The 23,251-nt window shown below is 38.8% G+C and overlaps 1 protein-coding gene across 1 annotated transcript in view; it reads right to left on the reverse strand.

The window, feature by feature from the left end:
* Window positions 1-18,318: 18,318 nt before the first annotated feature.
* ARHGAP20 (Rho GTPase activating protein 20) overlaps window positions 18,319-23,251 on the reverse strand; it is a 138,498-nt gene continuing 133,565 nt past the window's right edge. The window contains exon 15 of the mRNA XM_059929329.1: window positions 18,319-22,257. Coding sequence (XP_059785312.1) covers window positions 20,405-22,257 — 1,853 coding nt within the window. The 3' untranslated portion in view covers window positions 18,319-20,404. The remainder of the gene's footprint in view (window positions 22,258-23,251) is intronic.

The following is a 23,251-nucleotide window of genomic DNA, read 5'->3' on the forward strand; positions in this document are numbered from 1 at the left end:
GTTTGCTGTCGGTTTGTCGTATATGGCCTTTATTAGGCTGAGGTAGGTTCCCTCTATGCCCACTTTCTGGAGAGTTTTTAACATAAATGGGTGTTGAATATGTCAAAAGCTTTTTCTGCATCTACTGAGATGATTATATGGTTTTTATTCTTCAATTTGTTAATATGGTGTATCACACTGATTGATTTGCGTATATTGAAGAATCCTTGCATCCCTGGGATAAATCCCACTTGATCATGGTGTATGATCCTTTTAATGTGTTGTTGGATTCTGTTTGCTAGTATTTTGTTGAGGATGTTTGCATCTATATTCATCAGTGATATTGGTCTGTAATTTTCTTTTTTTGTAGTGTCTTTGTCTGGTTATGGTATCAGGGTAATGGTGGCCTCATAGAATGAGTTTGGGAGTGTTCCTTCCTCTGCAATTTTTTGGAAGAGTTTGAGAAGGATGGATGTTAACTCTTCTCTAAATGTTTGATACAATTCACCTGTGAAGCCATATGGTCCTGGACTTTTGTTTGTTGGAAGATTTTAATCACAGTTTCAATTTCATTCCTTGTGATTGGTCTATTCATATTTTCTATTTCTTCCTGGTTCAATCTTGGAAGATTATACCTTTCTAAGAATTTGTCCATTTCTTCCAGGTTGTCCATTTTATTGGTATAGAGTTTCTTGTAGTAGCCTCTTAGGATGCTTTGTATTTCTGAGGTGTCTGTTGTAACTTCTACTTTTTCATTTCTGATTTTATTGATTTGAGTCCTCTCCTTTTCCTTGATGAGTCTGGCTAATGGTTCATCAATTTTGTTTATCTTCTCAAAGAACCAGCTTTTAGTTTTATTGATCTTTGCTATTGCTTTCTTTGTTTCTATTTCATTGATTTCTGCTCTGATCTTTATGATTTCTTTCCAACTGCTAACTTTGGGTTTTGTTTGTTCTTCTTTCTCTAGTTCCTTTAGGTGTAAGGTTAGATTGTTTACCTGATATTTTTCTTGTTTCTTGAGGTAGGCTTGTATAGCTATAAACTTCCCTCTTAGAACTGCTTTTGCTGCATACCATAGGTTTTGGATCATCGTGTTTTCATTGTCATTTTTCTCTAGGTATTTTTTGATTTCCTCTTTGATTACTTCAGTGATCTCTTTGTTATCTAGTAACATATTGTTTAGCCTCCATGTGTTTGTGTTTTTTATGTCTTTTTCCCTGTAATTCATTTCTAATCTCATAGCGTTGTGGTCAGAAAAGATGCTTGATATGATTTCAATTTTCTTAAATTTACTGAGGCTTGATTTGTGACCCAAGATGTGATCTATCCTGGAGAATGTTCCGTGCGCACTTGAGAAAAAAGTGTAATCTGCTGTTTTTGGATGGAATGTCCTATAAATATCAATTAAATCTATCTGGTCTATTGTGTCATTTAAAGCTTGTGTTTCCTTATTAATTTTCTGTTTGGATGATCGGTACTTTGGTGTAAGTGAGGTGTTAAAGTGCCCCTCTATTATTGTGTTACTGTCGATTTCCTCTTTTATAGCTGTTAGCAGTTGCCTTATGTATTGATGTGCTCCTATGTTGGGTGCATATATATTTATAATTGTTTTATCTTCTTCTTGGACTGATCCCTTGATCATTTTGTAGTGGCCTTCCTTGTCTCTTGTAACATTCTTTATTTTAAAGTCTATTTTATCTGATATGAGTATTGCTACTCCAGCTTTCTTTTGATTTCCATTTGCATGGAATATCTTTTTCCATCCCCTCACTTTCAGTCCGTATGTGTCCCTAGGTCTGAAGTGGGTCTCTTGTAGACAGCATATATATGGGTCTTGTTTTTATATCTATTCAGCAAGCTTGTGACTTTTGCTTGGAGCGTTTAATCCATTCATGTTTAAGGTAATTATCGATATGTATGTTCCTGTGACCATTTTCTTAATTCTTTTGGGTTTGTTTTTGTAGTTCCTTTTCTTCTCTTGTGTTTCCCACTTAGGGAAGTTCCTTTAGCATTTGCTGTAGAGCTGGTTTGGTGGTGCTGAATTCTCTTAGCTTTTGCCTGTCTGTAAATCTTTTGATTTCTCCATCGAATCTGAATGAGATCCTTGCCAGGTAGAGTAATCTTGGTTGTAGGTTCTTCCTTTTCATCACTTTAAGTATATCATGCCATTCTCTTCTGGCTTGTAGAGTTTCTGCTGAGAAATCAGCTGTTAACCTTATGGGAATTCCCTTCTATATTATTTTTCATTTTTCCCTTGCTGCTTTCAATAATTTTTCCTTGTCTTTAATTTTTGCCAATTTGATTACTATGTGTCTTGGTGTGTTTCTCCTTGTGTTTATCCTCTATGGGACTCGCTGTGCTTCCTGGACTTGGGTAGCTATTTCCTTTCCCATGTTAGGGAAGTTTTCAACTATAATCTCTTCAAATATTTTCTCGGGTCCTTTCTCTCTCTCTTCTCCTTCTGTGACCCCTATAATGAGAATGTTGTTGCATTTAATGTTGTCCCAGAGGTCTCTTAGGCTGTCTTCCTTTCTTTTCATTCTTTTTTCTTTATTCTGTTCCGCAGCAGTGAATTCCACCATTCTGTCTTCCAGGTCACTTATCCGTTCTTCTGTCTCAGTTATTCTGCTATTGATTCCTTCTAGTGTAGTTTTCATTTCAGTTATTATTCATCTCTGTTTGTTTGTCCTTTAATTCTTCTAGGTCCTTGTTAAACATTTCTTGCCTCTTCTTGATCTTTGCCTCCATTCTTTTTCCGAGGTCCTGGATCGTCTTCACTATCATTATTCTGAATTCTTTTTCTGGAAGGTTGCCTATCTCCACTTCATTTAGTTGTTTTTCTGGGGTTTTATCTTGTTCCTTCATCTGGTACATAGCACTCTGCCTTTTCATCTTGTCTATCTTTCTGTGAATGTGGTTTTTGTTCCACAGGCTGCAGGACTGTAGTTCTTCTTGCTTCTGTTGTCTGCCCTCTGGTGGATGAGGCTATGTAAGAGGCTTGATGGGTGGGACTGGTGGTGGGTAGAGCTGACTGTTGCTCTTGTGGGCAGTGATCATTAAAACTTTAATCCACTTGACTGTTGATGGGTGGGGCTGGGTTCCCTCTCTGTTGGTTGTTTGGCCTGAGGCAACCCAACACTGGAGCCTACCTGGGCTCTTTGCTGAGGCTAATGGCAGACCCTGGGAGGGCTCACTCCAAGGAGTACTTCCCAGAACTTCTGCTGCCAGTGTCCTTGCCCCACAGTGAGCCACAGCCATGCCCCGACTCTGCAGGAGACCCTCCAACACTAGCAGGTAGGTCTGGTTCAGTCTCCCCTGGGGTCACTGCTCCTTCCCCTGGGTCCTGATGTGCACACTACTGTGTGTGTGCCCTCCAAGAGTGGAGTCTCTGTTTCCCCCAGTCCTGTCAAAGTCCTGCAGTCAATTACCACTAGGCTTCAAAGTCTGATTCTCTAGGAATTCCTCCTCCCATTGCCAGACCCCCAGGTTGGGAAGCCTGACGTGGGGCTCAGAACTTACACTCCAGTGGTGGACTTCTGTGGTATAAGTGTTCTCCAGTCTGTGAGTCACCAACCCAGCAGTTATGGGATTTGATTTTACTGTGATTGCACCCTTCCTACCGTCTCATTGTGGCTTCTCCTTTGTCTTTGGATGTGGAGTATATTTTTGGTGAGTTCCACTGTCTTCTTGTCGATGACTGTCCAGCAGCTAGTTGTGATTCTGTTGTTCTCACAAGAGGGAATGAGAGCACATCCTTCTACTCCACCATCTTGGTTCCTCTCTTTCTTTTTGAATTATGGTTTTCTTAGGGTATATGCCCAGTAGTGGGATTGCTGGCTCATATGGTAGTTCTATTTTAGCTTTTTAAGGAACCTCCATACTGTTCTCCAAAGTGGCTGTATCAATTTACATTCCCACCAACAGTGCATGAGGGTTCCCTTTTCTCCACACCCTCTCCAGCATTTATTGTTTGTAGATGTTTTGATGATGGCCATTCTCACCAGTGTGAGGTGATACCTCATTGTGTTTTGATTTGCATTTCTCTAATAATTAGTGATGTTGAGCACCTTTTCATGTGTTTGCTGGCCATCTGTATGTCTTCCATAGAGAAATGTCTATTTAGATCTTCCATCCATTTTTGGATTGGGTTGTTTGTTTTTCTGATATTGAGCTTCAGAGCTGCTTGTATATTTTTGAGATTAATCCTTTGTCAGTTGTTTCATTTGCAAATATCTTCTCCCGTTTGAGGGTTGTCTTTTCATCTTGTTTATGGTTTTTTTTATTGAGCAAAAGCTTTTAAGTTTCATTAAGTCCCATTTATTTACTTTTGTTTTTATTTCCATTACTCTAGGAGGTGGGTCAAAAAGGATTTTGCTGCGATTTATGTCAAAGTGTGTTCTGCCTATGTTTTCTTCTAAGAGTTGTATATAGTGTCTGGACCATGTTCTTGGATTGGAAGAATCAACATTGTGAATATGACTATACTACCCGAAGCAATCTGCATTGGCAGGCAGATTCTTAACCACTGCGCCACCAGGGAAGCCCTCAATTAATTTTTGTATAATGTGTGAGGTTTAGGTTGAGGTTCTATTTCTGCCTTAGGACTGTTTGGATTATCAATTACACCTTGATTGAGGTTTGGTAATGTGTGGTTTTTGAGGAATTTTTCCGTCTCTTTTAAGCTGTCAAATTTATGAGTGTTAAAAAATATTTGTAGTATTATCCTACTATCCTTTTAATGGCTGCAGGATCTATGATGATATCCTGTTTTATTCCTGATATTGGTGGTTCATGGGGTTGTTTTCTCATCAGTCTACATAAAGGTTTATCAATTTTATTAATTTTGTTCAATGAACCAACATTTTGTTTTATGGATAATCTTTATTGTTTTCCTAAATTCAATTTTATAGATTTCTGCTCTAATCCTTATTGCTTCCTTCCTTCTCCTTGCTTTGGGTTATTTTGCTCTTCTTATTATAGTTTCTTGAGGTAGGAAGTTAGTTTATTGATTTGAGATCTTTCCTCTTTTTTTATTTTTTTAAATTAATTTTTATTGGCGTATAGTTGCTTTACAATGTTGTGTTAGCTTCTACTGCACAGCAAAATGAATCAGCCATACATATACATATATCCCCTCCCTTTTGGCTTTCACTCCCATTTAGGACATGACAGGGCATTAAGTAGAGTTCCCTGTGCTATACAATATGTTCCCATCAGCTGTCTATTTTATACATAGTATGAGTAGTGTATATGTGTCAATCCCAATCTCCCAATTCCTCCCACCCCACCCCTTTCCCCCTTGGTATATATACATTTTTTTCTCTATGTCTGTATCTCTATTTCTGCTTGGCAAATAAGGTCATCTATAACATTTTTCTAGATTCTCCATATATGCATTAATATACGATATTTGTTTTTCTCTTTCTGACTTACTTCACTCTGTATGATACTCTCTAGGTCCACCCATGTCTCTAAAAATAACCCAATTTTGTTCCTTTTTATGGCTGAGTAATAGTCCACTCTACATATGTACCATATCTTCTTTATCCATTCCTCTGTTGATGGACATTTAGGTTGCTTCCATGTCCTGGCTACTGTAAATAGTGCTGCTAAGAACATTGGGATGCATGTGTCTTTTTGAATTATGGTTTTCTCAGGGTATATGTCCAGTATTGGGATTGCTGGTTCATATGGTAGTTCTATTTATAGTTTTTTAAGGAACTTCCATACTGTTTTCCATAGTGGCTGTATCAATTTACATTCCCACCAACAGTAAGAGGGCTCACACCCTCTCCAGCATTTCTTGTTTTTAGATTTTTTGATGATGGCTATTCTGACCAGTGTGAGGTGATACTTCATTGTACTTTTGATTTGCATTTCTCTACTAATTAGTGATGTTGAGCATCTTTTCATGTACATCTTGACCATCTGTATGCCTTCTTTGGAGAAATGTCTATTTAGGTCTTCCACCCATTTTTTGATTGGGTTGTTTGTTTCTTTGATATTGAGCTGCCTGAGCTGCTTATATATTTTGGAGATTAATCCTTTGTCAGTTGCTTCATTTGCAAGTATTTTGTCCCATTCTGAGGGTTGTCTTTTCATCTTGTTTATGGTTTCCTTTGCTGTACAAGAGCTTTTAAGTTTAATTAGGTCCCATGTGTTTATTTTAATTTTTATTTTCATTACTGTAGGAGGTGGGTCAAAAAGATCCTGCTATGATTTATGTCAAAGAGTGTTCTGCCTATGTGTTCCTCTAAGAGTTTTATAGTGTCTGGCCTTACATTTAGGTCTCGAATCCATTTTGATTTTATTTTTGTGTATGGTGTTAGGAGTGTTCCAGTATCATTCTTCTACATGTAGCTGTCCAGTTTTCCCAGCACCACTTATTGAAGAGGCTGTCTTTTCCTCATTGTATATTTTTACCTCCTTTGTCATAGATTAGGTGACCAAAGGTGTGTGGGGTTATCTCTGGGTTTTCTATCCTGTTCCATTGATCTATATTTCTGTTTCTGTGCCACTACCATACTGTCTTGATTACTGTAGCTTTGTAGTATATTCTGAAGTCAGGGAGTCTGATTCACCAAGCTCTGTTTTTTTATCTCAAGATTGCTTTGGCTATTCGGGGTCTGTTGTGTTTCCATACAAATTGTAAAATTTTCTGTTCTAGTTCTGTGAAAAATGCCATTGGTAATTTGATAGGGATTGTATTGAATCTGTAGATTGCTTTGGGTAGTATAGTCGTTTCCACAAATTGATTCTTCCAATCTAAGAACATGGTATATCTCTCCATCTGTTTGTGTCATCTTTGATTTCTTTCATCAGTATCTTATAGTTTTTTGTGTACAGGTCTTTTTCCTCCTTAGGTAGGTTTATTCCTAAATATTTTGATATATTCTTTTTGTTGCAATGGTAAATGGGATTGTTTCCTTAATTTCTTTTTCTGATCTTTTGTTGTTAGTGTATAGGAATGAAAGAGATTTCTGTGTATTAATTTTGTATCCTGCAACTTTCCTAAATTCATTGATTAACTCTAGTAGTTTTCTGGTGGCATCTTTAGCAATTTTTATGTATAGGATTACATCATCTGCAAACAGTGAGAGTTTTACTCCTTCTTTTCCAATTTGAAGTCCTCTTATTTCTTTTTCTTCTCTACTGCTGTGGCTAGGACTTCCAAAACTATGTTGAATAAGAGTGGTGAGACAAATGGTGAGACACCCTTGTCTTTTTCCTGATGTTAGAGGAAATACTTTCAGTTTTTCACCATTGAGAATAATGTTTGCTGCGGGTTTGTCATATATGGCCTCTAATATATTGAGGTAGGTTCCCTCTATGCCCACTTTCTGGAGAGTTTTTATCATAAATTGGTGTTGAATTTTGTCCAAAGCTTTTTCTGCATCTACTGAGATCATATGGTTTTTATTCTTCAATTTGTTAATATGGTGTATCACATTGATTGATTTGCATATATTGAAGAATCCTTCCATTTCTGGGATAAACCCCACTTGATCATGGTGTGTGATCTTTTAATGTGTTGTTAGATTCGGTTTGCCAGTATTTTGTTGAGGATTTTTGCATTTATGTTCATCAGTGATATTGGCCTGTAGTTTTATTTATTTGTGGTATCTTTGTCTGGTTTTGGTATCAGGGTGATGGTGTCCTCATAGAATGAGTTTGGCTATGTTTCATCCTCTGCAATTTTTTGGAAGAGTTTGAGAAGGATAGGTGTTTGTTAGCTCTTCTCTAAATGTTTGATGAATTGACCTGTGAAGCCATCTGGTCCTGGACTTTTGTTTGTTGGACGATTTTTAATCACAGTTTCAGTTTCATTACTTGTGATTGGTTTGTTCATATTTTCTATTTCTTCTTGGTTCAGTTTTGGAAGGTTGTACTTTTCTAAGAATTTGTCCTTTTCTTCCAGGTGGTCCATTATATTAGCATATTGTTGCTTGTAGTACTCTCTTATGATTTTATGTATTTCTGTGTTGTCAGTTGTAACTTCTTTTTCACTCCTAATTTTATTGATTTGAGTCCTCTTCTTTTTTTTCTTGATAAGTCTGGCTAAAGGTTTATCAATTTTGTTTATCTTCTCAAAGAACTAGCTTTTAGTCTTATTGATCTTTGCTATTCTTTTCTTCATTTGTATTTCGTTTATTTCTGCTCTTATATTTATGATTTCTTTCCTTCTACTAACTTCGGGTTTTGTTTCTTCTTCTTTCTCTAGTTGCTTTAGGTGTAAGTTTAGGTTGTTTATTTGAGGTTTTTCTTGTTTCTTGAGGTAGGATTGTATTGTTATAAACTTCCTTCTTAGAACTGATTTTGCTGCATCCCATAGGTTTTGGGTCGTCGTGTTTTCATTGTCATTTTTTTCTAGGTATTTTTTGATTTCCCCTTTGATTTCTTCAGCAATCTCTTGGTTCTTTAGTAACGTGTTGTTTAGCCTCCATGTGTTTGTATTTTACAGTTATTTTCCTGTAATTGATTTATGATCTCCTAGCATTGTGGTTGGAAAATATTCTTGATATGATTTCAATTTTCTTAAATTTACCAAGGCTTTATTTGTGACCCAACATGTGATCTATCCTGGAGAATATTCCTGAGCACTTGAGAAGAAAGTGTAATCTTCCACTTTCAGGTGGAATGTCCTATGAATATCATTTAAGTCTATTTGGTCTCTTGTGTCATTTAAAGCTTGTGTTTCAGTCTGGATTATCTGTCCACTGGTGTAAGTGGGATGTTAAAATTCCTCACTATTATTGTGTTACTGTCAATTTCTCCTTTTATGGCTGTTAGCATTTGCCTTATGTATTGAGGTGTTCCTATATTGGGTGTATAGATATTTATAATTGTTATATCTTCTTCTTGGATTGATCACTTTACCATTATGTAGTGTCCTTCCTTGTCTCTTGTAATAGTCTTTATTTTAAAGTCCATCTTGTCTGATATGAGTATTGCTACTCCAGCTTTCTTTTGATTCCCATTTGCATGGAATATCTTTTTCCTTCCCCTCACTTTCAGTCTGTATGTGTCCCTAGGCCTGAAGTGGGTCTCTTGTAGACTGTGTATGCATAGGTCTTGTTTTTGTATCCATTCAGTTAGTTGTGTCTTTTGGTTGGAACATTTAATCCATTTACATGTATGGTAATTATAGATATGTATGTTCCTATTACCATTTTCTTAATTGTTTTGCATGTGTTCTTGTAGGTCCTTTTTTATTTTCTTGTGTTTCTTGCCTAGAGAAGTTCCTTTAGCATTTGTTGTAAAGCTGATTTGGTGGTGCTGAATTCTCTTAGCTTTTGCTTAAAGCTTTTGATTTCTCTGTCGAATCTGAATGAGATCCTCTCTGGGTAGAGTAGTCTTGTTTGTAACTTTTGCCCTTTCATCACTTTAAATGCCTTGCCACTCCCTTCTGACCTGCAGAGTTTCTGCTGAAAAATTAGCTGATAACCTTATGGGGATTCCCTTGTAGGTTATTTGTTGCTTTCCCCTTGCTGCTTTTAACATTTTTTCTTTGTATTTAATTTTTGTTACTTTGATTAATATGTGTCTTGGCATGTTTCTCCTTGGGATTATCCTGTATGGAACTCTCTGTGCTTCCTGGACTTGATTGACTATTTTCTTTCCCATGTTAGGGAAGTTTTCAACTATAATCTCTTCAAATATTTTCTCAGGCCCTTTTCCTTTCTCTTCTTCTTCTGGGACCCCTATAATTTGAATGTTGGTGCATTCAATGTTTTCCAAGAGGTCTCTGAGACTGTCCTTATTCTTTTCATTCTTTTTCTTTATTCTGCTCCTTGGCAGTTATTTCTGCCATTCTGTCTTCCAGCTCACTTATTTGTCCTTCTGCCTCAGTTATTCTGCTGTTGATTTCCTCTAGTTTATTCTTCATTTCAGTTATTGTGTGGTTCCTCACTTATTGTTTGTTCTTTAGTTCTTCTAGGTCCTTTTTAATCTTCTTGATCCATGCCTCCATTCTATTTCCAAGATCTTGGATCATCTTTACTGTCATTACTCTGAATTCTTTTTCAGGTAGATTGCCTATTTCCCTATTTCCTCTTCATTTATATGGTCTTGTGGGATTTTATGTTCCTCCTTCATCTGCATCATACTTCTCTGTCATCTCATTTTGTCTAACCTACTGTTTTTATGTTCTTCTTTCCACAGGCTGCAGGGTCATAGTTCCTCTTGCTTCTGTTGTCTGCCCCCTGGTGAGTGAGGTTGGTCCAGGGGCTTGTGCAGGTTTCCTGGTGGGAAGGCCTGGTGCCTGCGCTATGGTGGGTAGAGTGAGTCTTTTCCCTCTGAAAGGCAGGTCCTCATCAGTTGGTGTGTCTTAGGGTGTCTGTGAGCTTAGTACGACTTTAGGCAGCCTGTCTACTGATGGGTGGGGCTGTGTTCCTGTCTTGCTGGTTGTTTGGAGTGAGGTGTCTAGCACTGGAGCCTGCAGGCAGTTTTGTGGGGCTTGGTCTTGGTGTTGATATGGATACCTCTAGGAGCACATACACCAATTAATATTCCCTGACCTGGGAATTCTCTGGTGGTCCAGCATCCTGGACCCTACGCTCCCACCCCAGAGGCCCAGGTCCGACACCTGGCTGGGGAACCAAGAGCCCACAAGCCACACAGTGTGACCTGAGAGAAAAGAGAGAAAAGAAAAGGAAAGGAAAAAACATGAAAAGAAAACAGATGAACAAAACCCAAGACAAATAGCAAAAACAGCATCAAACAGCAGCAACAACAACACAGCATGCAAACACACACACACACACACACACACTCAGAAAAAAAGAGAAAAAATAAAAAAATAAAAGAAAATTAAAAAAACAAGGGAACAGACCAACAAACAAAAGAATTCTAATATGGGAACAGTCAATAAGGGCTAAACTAACAAAAACAAAGAATGAAAAATAAAACAAAACAGAAAGCGAACAGACAACATAAAAAGTGAAGAAAACATAAAATACACACATAAAAACAACGTAAAGAAGAAAAATAAAATAAAAAGCAGATAAGGAAGAAGAAAAACAAGGAAAAACCGCAAAGAAACAAAAAGTAAATTAAAAATAGAGAAATAAAAAATTACATATATTGAAAAAAGATTGAAAAGAATAAATACCAAAAATAAAAGGCAAAAAATAAAAGTAACAATGCCAACAACTAAGCAACATAAAACAAACAAAATAAGAATAATAGTAAGAAGAATATTTTCCTGGGGCCTCCTCTGTCAGTGTCCTTGCTCCCACAGTGAGCCAGAGCCAATCCCGCCTCCCCAGGAAGCCCCCAATACCTCTAGGTAGGTCTCTGGACCTGCTGTGGGCACTGTGGAGCCAGCACAGACTCTGACCTGGCCCGATTCCCACGTGCACTTGTCCCCAGAGTCCAGTGCTGCCAAGGCAGTCTGGTCTCAAATGTTGAAACACTTGTTGTCTATTCAGGTATTCCAGAGATGCAGGATTTGTCCAGCCGATCTCAGGGATTTAATCCACAGCTTGTGCAGCTGCATGGAAAGATTTCTGTTCCTCTTCCTTAGTCGCACCACCCCTGGGGCTCAGCTTTGGTTTTGACCCTACCTCTGCGTGTGTGCTGCCCTCAGGCTCTTTTCCTTGCCCAGGTGGGAGGGAGCGAAAGCAGAGGCTGCTTGGGGCACACTTACTCACTCATGCTGGGGCCTGAGTACTGCGACCACAATTGGAGTGTCTGCAATTTGCCTGCGGCAGTGGGTCCAGCAGGTAGTTGGAACAGACTGTGGCTCTGGTGAATGGGAGTGGTGGCGGCCCTGCCCCTCATGCACCTCTCAACAATGGTGACTCCCTTTCTAGGCAGACTAAGCTTCCTTTACAGGCATTCCCGGCCACGTGCCGCCTCATTCCCGTCCCCTCTGCTGTATCCACACAGCCCACAGTGTTCCTCTCCCTGGATCCTTTCCCCCAGCCCCATGCTTTAGAACTCAACCCCCAGCAGCATCGGCAGATTCTTGTCCCAGGCAGGGGTGCCCAGGCTGATTCCCAAGGAGGTTTTGGGATGGGTGGCACTCAGGTCCCCAGAGCCCACATGGGCAGAGGAGACCCTGATCAGAGGGGGGGGGGAGTGGGCTTGCTCAGATGGGAGCTCCTCCCAGTGCCCACGGAGGCTGAAGAAGCAGGCGGTTGGGAAAAGGGGTTATAATGGCGGCTCTGCCCCTTGTGTGCCACTCAACACTGATGTCTTATTTTATGGTATCTCAGGCTTTTTCTGAGACTTTCCCAGTTGTGGGGCTTCTTACTCCTGTCCCTTCAGTCTGTATTTTCACAGCCAACAGCTGTGCCTTCCCTGGGTCCCTGCTCCAAAGCCTACTTTCCAGTGCCCAGCTCCTTTTCACAACTGGCAACTCAATTCGGGAATGTGCAGAGCTGCAGTGTAGACCCTGCCTGCAGTTCTTACTTTGTCCTGCCTTCCACAGACCGTACTGCATTCTCCTTTGATCCCCATGAAGGTCCTTTTCTGTCCCAGCTGATTTTCCCACCATGAGTGAGTTTTTCTGAGTCTGGGGACCTCCACTCACCTTCAGCTTCCTGCTGGGGTTGCTGGTCCCTTTCCTGATTCCTTTTATTTTTTCTTTCTTTCTTTCGTTTTTTTAGGTGTCCAAAGTCTTCCACTAACGTTCAGCAGGTGCTCTGTGGGAATTGTCCCATCCGTAGATGAATTCCTGCTGTACCCATGAGGAGTGACTAATTCCGTGTCCTCCTATTCCACCATCTTGACTCCTCTCCTTTCCTCTTTTTTAGTGTAAGCACTTAGTATTATGAATTTTCGTCTTGACATTGCTTTAGCAGTATACCACATATTTTGATATGTTGTATTTTCATTTACTTTTATCATCTAAAAAAATTTCCTTTGAAACTTCCTCTTTGACCAATGGATTATTTAGCAGTATGTTGTTTGGTTTCCATGTGTTTGAAGATTTTCCTGTTATCTTTCTGTTATTGATTTCTAGTTAGATTGCATTGTGGTAAGAAAACATTCTGCATGATTTTGACTTTTAAAAAATGTTGATGTTTGTTTTGTGGCCCAGGATATGGTCTGTTTTGGTTTATGTTCCATGGGCAATTGAAGAGAATGTGTATTTTGTTATGGTTGGGTGAAGTGTTCTATAAATGCCTATTATAACCTTTTGATTCATGGTGCTCGTGAGGTCTATATCCTTGCTGGTTTTCTGTCTAGTTGTTCTATCAATTGTTGAGAGAGGAGTGTTGAAGACTTCAACTGTAATTGTGGTTTTATCTCTCCTTTCAGTTATGTCATTATTTGCTTTACATATTTTGAAGATTTGTTGTTTGTTCATACACATTTAGGGTTGTTATATCTTCTTGATGGATTGAGCTTTTTATTGTTATGTGATATCCCTTTCTGTCTCTGGTTATTTTCCTTGATCTGAAGTTTACCTTATCCAATTTTAATATAGCCACTCCTGCTCTCTTTTGATTAATGTTTGCATGGTGTATCTTTTTCATCCTTTTACTTTCAACTTATCTATGTCATTGAATTTGAAGTGAGTTTCCTGTAGATAGGACGTAGTTAGGTAAGGTTTTTTTTGTTTGTTTTTTAATCCACTCTGTCAATCTTTGCCTTTTGATTGATACATGCAGATCATTTATATTTAAGGTAATATATGTTGGAGTTTAAGCATGCCATTTTATTGTCTGTTTTCTGTTTTTTCCTCTACTTTTTGTTCTTCTGCCTCTATTTTGTCTTCCTGTGGCTTAAACATTTTTTAAGGATTCCATCCTGATTTACTTATGGTGTTTTGGAAAGAAATGTTCTCCAAATATATAGTTTCTGTAGTTGCCCTAATTATTACAATATACATATATAGTGTATTACATTCTACTGTTATCAACATTTTACCCCTTCAAGTGAAGTATGGAAACCTCATTTCTATTAGGTCCCTTTATTTTTCCCACTTTCAAATATCATTGTCTTGAGTATCGAATGGTGTTATAATTTTAGTTTCAAGCATCAAATATGACTTCTAAAACTCATGTGGACAGTCAACCATTATATACTATTATTTCTCCCTTCCATTGTCTTTTCTTCCTGATGCACCAAATTCCCTTTCTCTAGCATTTACTTTCTGTTTAAATAAATTCCTTTGGTCAGTCTTTAAGAGTCTGTCTGTTAGTGACAAATTCTTTAAAGTTTTCCTTCATCTGAGAAGGTCTTTATTTTTCCTTCATTTACAAAGGACAGTTTCACTGGATATGGGATTCTGGGTTGACAGTTCTTTTCTTTCAGCACTTGCAAAATGTGCCACTTTCTTCTGGCCTCCATAGTTTCAGATGATAATTTAATTTGGTGTTCCCCTATAGGTAAGGTGTTGTTTACTGCTTTCAACACTTTTTTCATCATTAGTCTTCAAACATTTAATTGTGATGTGTCTTTCTTTGCATTTATCCAGTTTGGGTTTCACTCAGCTTCTTGAATGTGTAGGTTTGTGTATTTTATCAAATTTGGGAAGTTTTTAGATATCATTTCTCTGAATACTGTTTCAGCCCTACCCTCTCTCTTTCTGAAACTCTGATGATACAAATGTTGGATCTTTTGTTACTGTTCCACAGGTCTCTGAGGCTCTGTTCATTCTTATTTATTTATTTTAGTCTATTTTCTCTGTGGTTCAGATTGTGTAAATTCTATCTGTCCTCAAGTTCACTGATTCTATCCTCTGTCATCTCCACTCTGTTACTGAGTTTACACAGTGAGTTTTTAAAATCGGTTATTGTATTTTTCAGTTCTACAATTTTCATTTGGCCCTTTTGTACAACTTCTATTTCTTTGGTAGGATTTTCTTTTTTCTTTTTTTCATTTGTTTCAAGATAATTTGTATTTATTTGCCCATTGACACACTTTTAAGATGGCTGCTTTTAAATCATCTTGATGTTGGTGTCAGTTGTCTTTTCTCATTGAAGTTGTGATTTTCCTGGTTCTTGGTATGACAAGTGATTTCAAATTGTATCCCGGACATTTTGTCTGTTAGGTTAGGAGACTCTGGGCCCTATTTAAATCTTTTATTTTAGTAGGCAGTCACCTGTTTAGCTTTAGCACATTGGCCCTGGCCTACCAGGCATTGTAGGTCCATTGATAGTTTTTCAGAGCCTTTGTGGTACTCCTTTGATCTGTTCTCAGCCAGAGAAGCCTATTTGTTCTTTGCCCTGAGACTCCCCAGGCTGAGTGCTTTTTGTGGTATAGAATCCCTCCCTTCCATGGCTTCTGGCCATCCTAGTGTCTTTGGGTGGTTGGGTGGGGGGGGAGTCTTATGCCTGCTGGGGCAAAGATGCTTCCCAGGCTGAACTGCTTGTTGTGACTGAGTCCTTTCTGTTGTTGCCTGGCCACTCCAGTATCTCCCAGTGGGGGAGGGAAGTCTCAGGCCTGGCCACTTAGTGTGGCTCAACTCTCCCTCTTGCTGGTGGTGCCTGGCTTACCCAATGGTGTCAGAAGGACTCCCTCTGATCTGGGAGAGGAATGCACATATCTCTGCTGCCTTCTTTTGCTGGGTTGGAAAAGGCCGGGCCTGGCTCTCCTTCTTCTGTTGGCTGAGGGGATGTAAGATGTTCTGTTACTGTGTTTTTTTCCAGTCCTAGGGTTCTGAACCAATTCACCCATCTTTTAGGGTTCTCCTTTGGTTGTCCTTTGCATTGTTTTCAGGATATATAGATGTACTTAGAAGGAGCAGGGAGACACAAGTCTATATCATTTTGTTTGGACCAACTTTCAGCCCAAATATTTTTACATTTATCATAGGTTTCTGAATTATTTCTGATCCTGAATGATTCTCTTAGAGATATCTAGCTGAGACACAATTAACTTAGCAAAGTTCGGATTGGTCCTCATACATAACTTGTATGTGCTTTATTATGGAAGAGGTATTATCATCATCCCTATTTTAAGGTGAAAGTGAAAAAAACGTGCCTGTGGTCAGAATGAGCTTCTAGCTGAATGTACCTAGAACATAGGGCTATTGTGAGCACTAAATGAAATAAAACTAATAATGCTCTGGTTGCCAGTGCATGCAGGCAACAGTGAGTGCCCAATGTTACTGCTCCCCTTCTTCTACACAGCCCAAATTTTCCCTTAGTTCTTTAAGGTCCCTGAGGACAGGAACAATCTATCTTTTTTTACCTTTATCCTGGGGTCTAGAATAGTACCTGGCAATAAAAATTAAACTGCCTGACTAGCATACATATCATTTGTAACATCTCTATCTCTCCCTAGCCATACTCTTTCCCTTTTCTTAATTTTCCTTGAACTCTTTGTGACTCAGTGAATTAGCTCATCTAAAGCTTTCCTCCCCCTCTGTTCATTTGCTGTAAGCTTCAAGCAGTAAGCTTCTCTGTGTTCATGTATTTTGATGATTCTCTGCTTCTCAGTCATCTCATTCTTGGGGCAAAGATATAAAATGTCTTTTTTCCTTCTGAAAATTTTAGGCAGTAACCATCAGTCCCTGTGACCTGGTAGAGACAGAGTATTTCTTTACAGCATCCATTTTACTGGCCCAGAGTAATGGGCCTGCCTCACAAGTACAGGTTTTTAGCTAATTTATTCACTACTCATAGCAGATCAAGAGGCTGTAAGAAGTTCTAAATTTAATTCCAAGTTACTGTAATCTAAAAATTAAACCTAGATGAATGAAAACAACTAGCATTTAAATCTTAATGTCTCCCAAACCCGCATCTTCTATTGTCATATAAAATCAAACTCCTGAAAACATATTTACTTTGCCTTAAGAAATTAAATAGGTTAGAAAAACACTTTGAACTATCTACAAATGCACATGCCCTCTGACATTGCAAAATGAGAACACACACTGTACAAATTAAGAAACAATATACATCTATTACCACCCTGTGCATATTTCTTTGGGACTTGGAAACAAAATTTTCCAAATTACACCTCAGAGCCTTCTGCCAATTCTACCACCTATCTGACATTATACAGAACTAAAGTTTACTTAGTTCCCCTTTTTTAAAATAATACAAATGAAGGATTTATACTCACAGGTGGCTTAGGAACAGAGTAGACTCATACTTGGGGTAGAAAGCACAGAACTCAAGAGTACTCTTCCTTTCAGCAGGAAACTTAGCTTATGAGATATCCTTGTAAACAGACTAGATATTAAAGAAGTTAACATTTTACCCAGCTTTATTATTCATTTTTTTCTTTGTATTGAAATAAACAGTTTGCAAAGACTTCCTCTCAAGTCATTAAAACATGACCAGGTAGGAAAAGATCAGTGAAACACTTACTACCATAATTTGGATTACGATACATAATATTCTTATTTTCAAAGACAAAATATGCCATTGGTTCAAGGATACATTAGATCCTTTCAATTCGATGCCATGCCATGAAAAGTAGAAAAACACAAAGTGAGATAATTTATTGAATCCAATGTTTTTAGTAGATTAAGCCTCTTCTTTAAAAGCAAAAATCATCTTTGCATTTTGCTCAGAGCAAACCATCTTTTTCTGGACTAAGGTAGTATATTTTTTTGAATCTTCTTGAAATGGTGCTTAAACTTACACAGAGTGAACTTCCATGAACTTTGAGAAGGCAAAGATGCAGCAGTCATGGGAAATGAGAATATTTGATAAGTTTACACAACTTCATAAGTACTGATGTCTTGTAGTATCTGGATCCAGACATCTTGGAATGTCTGGACGTGTCTGGAATCAACTGGATACTCTGGTCAGAATGGTTCAAATTTAGACAAGAAAATCTCATACAATCAATTAAACTGAGTTGATGGTTCTCTGATATGAGAATATAGACTTAATACGTATCTGATTCTAGGAGCGCAGTGTAAATATAGTATCTAAGGAAAATGAAGACTTTGTGTCTGAAGCATAACTTGTTTGGTAAACAGTAAGATTAGAAAACTATAAAAGAAAAAACCTCTTTTTCTAGAGAGACTGACCATGGCCTATGACTAAAAGCTCAAAGTTCCAATTCAACATTAATTACATTTTATGAAATTTCCAATGTTAAGCAGAAATTGGGCTCATTAGCTAAAACGAGTCTACAAAGGGCAATATTGCTCTGGTGGGACTGTTAACTCTGAAGAATGGTGTTTTATTTAATAGACAAAATGGACTTCATACATATCCATTATCAGTGCCTTTAAAACCAAACAACTTTAAAATTTAGCAGCAGTTTCTGCAAGTACAAAAATACACATTTATTACATAACATATGGTAGTAAAATTTGTCAAGATATATTATACAAACTCAAAAGCATTTTAGATAAAGCATTGGTCTAATATATTATAGATTGACAGAGTATAATAAAATGACATGTAGTCTGTCTTCAAATCATACAATATAATACTTTACAGCAATATTAACTATTCACATTAAATGTTACAGGAGTATCTACGGGAACACAGAGAGTAGGAATGGTTATTGAAGAACCTCAGCATCTATTTTCTTCCATGCTTCAAACTGAGTGGATGATTTCCTATCCATCAATATGAAAGCAAAGAGGATAGAACTATTATTTTGTTAAGTAGAGAAGCAATTTCTTCTGGAAAGACACTCCAAGCCGTAAGAGCTTCATTCACATCTTGTGGTTCTGCAGTAGTATGCCCTAAGGGTGAGGGGAATCCCTGTTGCCTTTATATATTATACCACAAAAGATGCCTATGGACACTTAGGAGTCTAAATATAGGAGTGGTTAGTTATAAGGTAAAATCTACTTCACATCTGTGACTGAGATGGCCAGTGTCATAAAGGAGCTCTTTGGAGAGGGTTCTAAAAGTTAATTATAATGCTTAGGACAAACAGGGCCATGTCCCCTAGAGGTAGGTAGCACCTATAGCTAATACTGAAAGGACTTCTTCTATCTTACAGAAAACATTATTGTTTTTTCTATAACTGAAAAATGCAACCTTTAGGACAACAGTGAAAGAACATTTTGACATGAAAGTTTCTGGGTGGCTGAAAAAAATAATTTGGAATAAGCAAATTTGTGGGAGGAAGGTCCATCTGATACTGAACTAAAGAAACCAAATGGGCTCTAAGCAACTTCTTGTAAGTAAGTATTTAAAATGAAGGAAGATGCACATCCATTTCTGATTCTACCCCTTCACACTGGCTGACAAGACCAAAGAATCCATGGAAATAATCCAGGAGAGGTACTGGTATAAACTTTAAGGCAAGAGAGAGGAGAAATGTCCATGGATATGAAATAAACCAATGGGTATAAACCATGAATCATTTGGGACAAATAATATGTAAAAACTTCTGGAGGTAAGAAAATCCAAAGCCGATGACTGTCTGAAAGAAGGCCTGACAGCCACTCTTATGGTTCCTCTATTCTGTGACTCTTTATAACCTGCCAACCTCAAAACTGTTCTCAACTGCCAAGTGACAATCAGAAAAGGGATGATTTACCAGTAATTTTTTCTGGCTGACTAATCTAAGAGGCAAGGAGCAGAAAAACATTTCAGCAAAGAGGAGCCATGCTTTGATCACATGTTGGCAATAGCAATCGTGTAATAGAGAAAGGACAGCTGTGGCAGTTTTTTCCTCCACACTAAGACAGCAAACACAGTCAGAAGGTCACCTTGTAATAGGAAAAATGCATTTCTGGAGAACGTTTCTAGCTCAGGCACCTTGCAAGGACACTGAAATGAGCAAGCATCTTCTTTCTCCTCATAGTTCTGTGTCCTGGAACCTCTGCGGAGCAATGAAATACTAATGGAAAAACACAACCAACACAACCAAACAAAACAAACAAACAAAAAACTATTATATCATGGTACTCATGGCTTTTGAATCACTGCAGTTTTCTTCCTCTCTAGCTGCATCAATGGGCTAACTAACACCTGAAATGATGTTGTGAGGGCATGTGACTGACTATAAGACGTCACAGAAATGGCCACTGGTTCAGATTTGGGGAAAAGTTTCAAATAATTTCCTTTATTCTTGTTTTCCTTCTGTAGCTTTGATTAGTGGCATTTTTCTTGCCTCCTTATTAAACACATTCCATGGAATGTGGATGGTTTCTCTGCACCCTTCCCTCTCTCTCTACAGTTCCTATTCTTCACTTTTGACATCCTGGCTTTCTCAGGTTACTAATTTCATCATACATGGCATGTTTACTCTACAGAAGATGCTTTCTCTAGCCCTCTGCTTGTAGCTCTTAAAACGCATGACAGGACCAAACCATGCTCTAATAAGGAAAAGCCTCCCAAACACTTAGGTGACAAAATTTTTGAGTCTAAACTTTTTGCCAAATAGTCTCAATAAAGAGAATTCTTTTGTTGTCCTAAGTATTAGCAATGATTATCCTTATGCTACCCATCCCAGGTATTTTACACAAAGAGGTCATAATAATTATTATCTTTATATCATGATTAGCCCAGTTTCTGTTCTTGTAGACATCAGATTCTTATTGTGGTTAAATGTCTTTGGTCAAATGTCTGTCCTCAACATCACAAACCACTGTAGGCCCTGAGTCTGGGCTGCACACATGACCCACAGTCAAAGAGCTGGGTGAGGATCTTCCGTGAGGCAGAGTACCAGGAGAACACTGCCCACTAATCTCTCCTTCCTCGGGTGACTTCATACAAAGCCCGAGTCTGTCTTCCACTAGGCTGACTGGAGAGCTACAGTGTTTCTCTGAGTCCTGGCTGGGGTAAGAACTATACCAGCGGGCTGTTTGCACAGCTCCAAGCCCTTCAGCCGCCCTTCGGGGCATGTCTTTCTGTCTCTCATCCAGTGCGTTGGCTTCTGAAACACCAGAAGCATGTGGAGGAGGCTCCGTGTGTCCTTTTACAGAACCTATTTTATTTTCCTCTGGTCTGGGTGCCCTTGCCTTCTTTTTGAGGGACCAGTTTTTCAAACTGGCTACTCCATTTCTCAACCATGTGCTGGGGTGAAGAGTTACAGAATGCATTTGTGAATGCCACTCTACACTGTCCTTTTTTGTATAAGCTAGGCGGCCGCTGGCCTGCCCTGATGAGGGACCAGGAATTCCAGAAATGAGGCTGGAACTGCTAAAGTCAGAAGAAAGCTCTTCCTGTTTTCTTTGAGCCTGAAAAGTGCAATCTATTGGAGAGGAAGTTTCAGTGGGTGTAAACACGGAGTGTTCAGAAATCTGAGAAAAAGCACTGTCTTGGGAGCTCACTGATGAGCCAGATGGAGAAGTGCCTGGGGAGGACAAGCTGGAATAGCTAGTCCTTGAGCAAATGTTTAATCTTGGGGGTAAAACCTTATCAGTGTTTTGGTTTGTGGCACTAGTCTTGCCCACCTCAATCCCCATGACCAAACTCTGATTAATAAGCTTTTGCCCCTCCATTTGCAAAGACTTGTGCCGCTTGAGATAATCTTCCTCTCCATGCAAGAGACTGGCTTCATAGCTGACTTTATGTTGTTTCTTTGAATGAATCCCCCTGAGATAGGTCAGTTTGCAGTGTTGGTCATCAATGTTGGGCTCTGAGCATCGCCGGTGCCTCCTTGAACTCTTGAGGGCATCTGTTGTGTGTGGTGGGGAGTATCCAGACGTATCTGTATCAAAGGTCTGGTTCCTGGGATGATCACATGAGGACATGTGACTATAAGATGCCATGGAAATAGCTACTGGCTTGGATTTAGGAAAAAGTTTTACATGATTTCCTTCATTATCAGACAAGCTTTTCTTCTTAACATTTTTATTAGTGGCATTTTTCTTGATATCAGTGCCTATGACTAAACTCTTTTTAAAACATGTCTTACCCTCTTCCTGGAGGGGTTGATTCTGATTCAGATGGCTCTCATCTTTTTTTGAGAGAATTGCATCACAGCTGGACTTGCGTAGCTTTTTCTGATAAAACTCCCTGAGATAGGAAAGCTTTGAATCCAGATAGTCATAGCTGGGCTCTGAGCAGCGCCGGTGTCGCCTCAAGCTTTTTGGAGCATCTGCTGCAGTTGTGGACAGGTGGCTGGGCGTGCTCATGCCAGAGGGGGCCCTGGCGTGATCCTGCAGGGGGTCCTTTGTGTACACTGCAATGTTCACTGGCTTGGATTCAAGAGGCTGCTCCATTTGAACGTCTTCATCTTTAGAATGGTCTAAGTCAAAGTCGCTCAGGGTTAAAAGACCTTCTACCTCAGGCTGGTCGAGGTCGTAGTCACTGAGGGTTAACACGGAGTCCATGCTTCTGCTACCCTGACCAAGTTTCTTTACCAAGTCACTACACGGGGCGTCAACATCCTCATTCAGCTCATTCTCCAAGCTGTCATAGGAGGAGTCATTCAGTTGGAAGCAAGAGATATCTGTTGAAAAAGCGAATCATGATTATTGTTTTTACTTACCCAACTGTGATGATGTTTAGCTTAATGCTGTTTTCATGCAGATTGTTCAAATTCCTACTCTAAAGAAAGAAAGGATCTTTCACAATCTTCCCAGTTGTAAGTGCAGAATTAAAAATAAACTGTTGGGGTATACTAGATTTACCTCAGTTCCTGAAGAAATGGGCTTTCCTTAAGTAAGATTTCCTCAAAGCAATGAGGAGATACCAAGGAACAGTTAAAAATATAAAGGAATTAATGCCAGATATACCCAGGTTCTGAATAAGACTCTTGTCTTTTAAATGGATTAGCTGGTGGATATACATAATTAACTCTAGTCTCAGAGATACCATTTACTAACCCTATCAATTTCTATTTGACAAAGTTTTTTTTTACTATCCTTTATTTAATCTTTAATACAACCATCACAGTTAGATATTATGGTTATCCATATTTATAAACGAAGATAATGATTTTCAGTGGCATAGAATAATTGGCCAAAGGTAACATAACTAGTAATTGGTGGTACAGCAATTCATAATCTGGAACGTTGAATGTCTTTACCCCTAACACACCCTGGCCTGCCCCATGATGTTAGTTGTTTTTAAAGTGCTTTTGCAGTGCACTAGAATTCTGAGAAGTCTCAGGGACCTCTAGGAGGAAGGTGAGGAGTAAAAAAACCAGGGCTGCCTCTACTGCCTCTGGGCCTTCTACTACAGTTTCAACCACAGCGGCTGTGTTATTCATATTGGAGTTCCCTGTAAAGTTTTATTTAAAGAAAGGTTAAAAACATCATACCATATAACGCTGCCACTAACAACTTCTTGGAGTTTGGGACCTTGTCTTATACATTTCTTAACCCTACCACAGTGTTAACATACCCTGACCTATTAGCAGGCCTTCTAAGGAAGGAGCAGAAGTCCTAGGCCCACTAACCCAGGTGAGAGGCCCCCTTCACCTGAGCTGCTGTGGGCTCCAG

Source organism: Balaenoptera ricei, chromosome 8, assembly GCF_028023285.1.
Source record: "Balaenoptera ricei isolate mBalRic1 chromosome 8, mBalRic1.hap2, whole genome shotgun sequence".
In the NCBI taxonomy this organism is placed as follows: domain Eukaryota; kingdom Metazoa; phylum Chordata; class Mammalia; order Artiodactyla; family Balaenopteridae; genus Balaenoptera; species Balaenoptera ricei.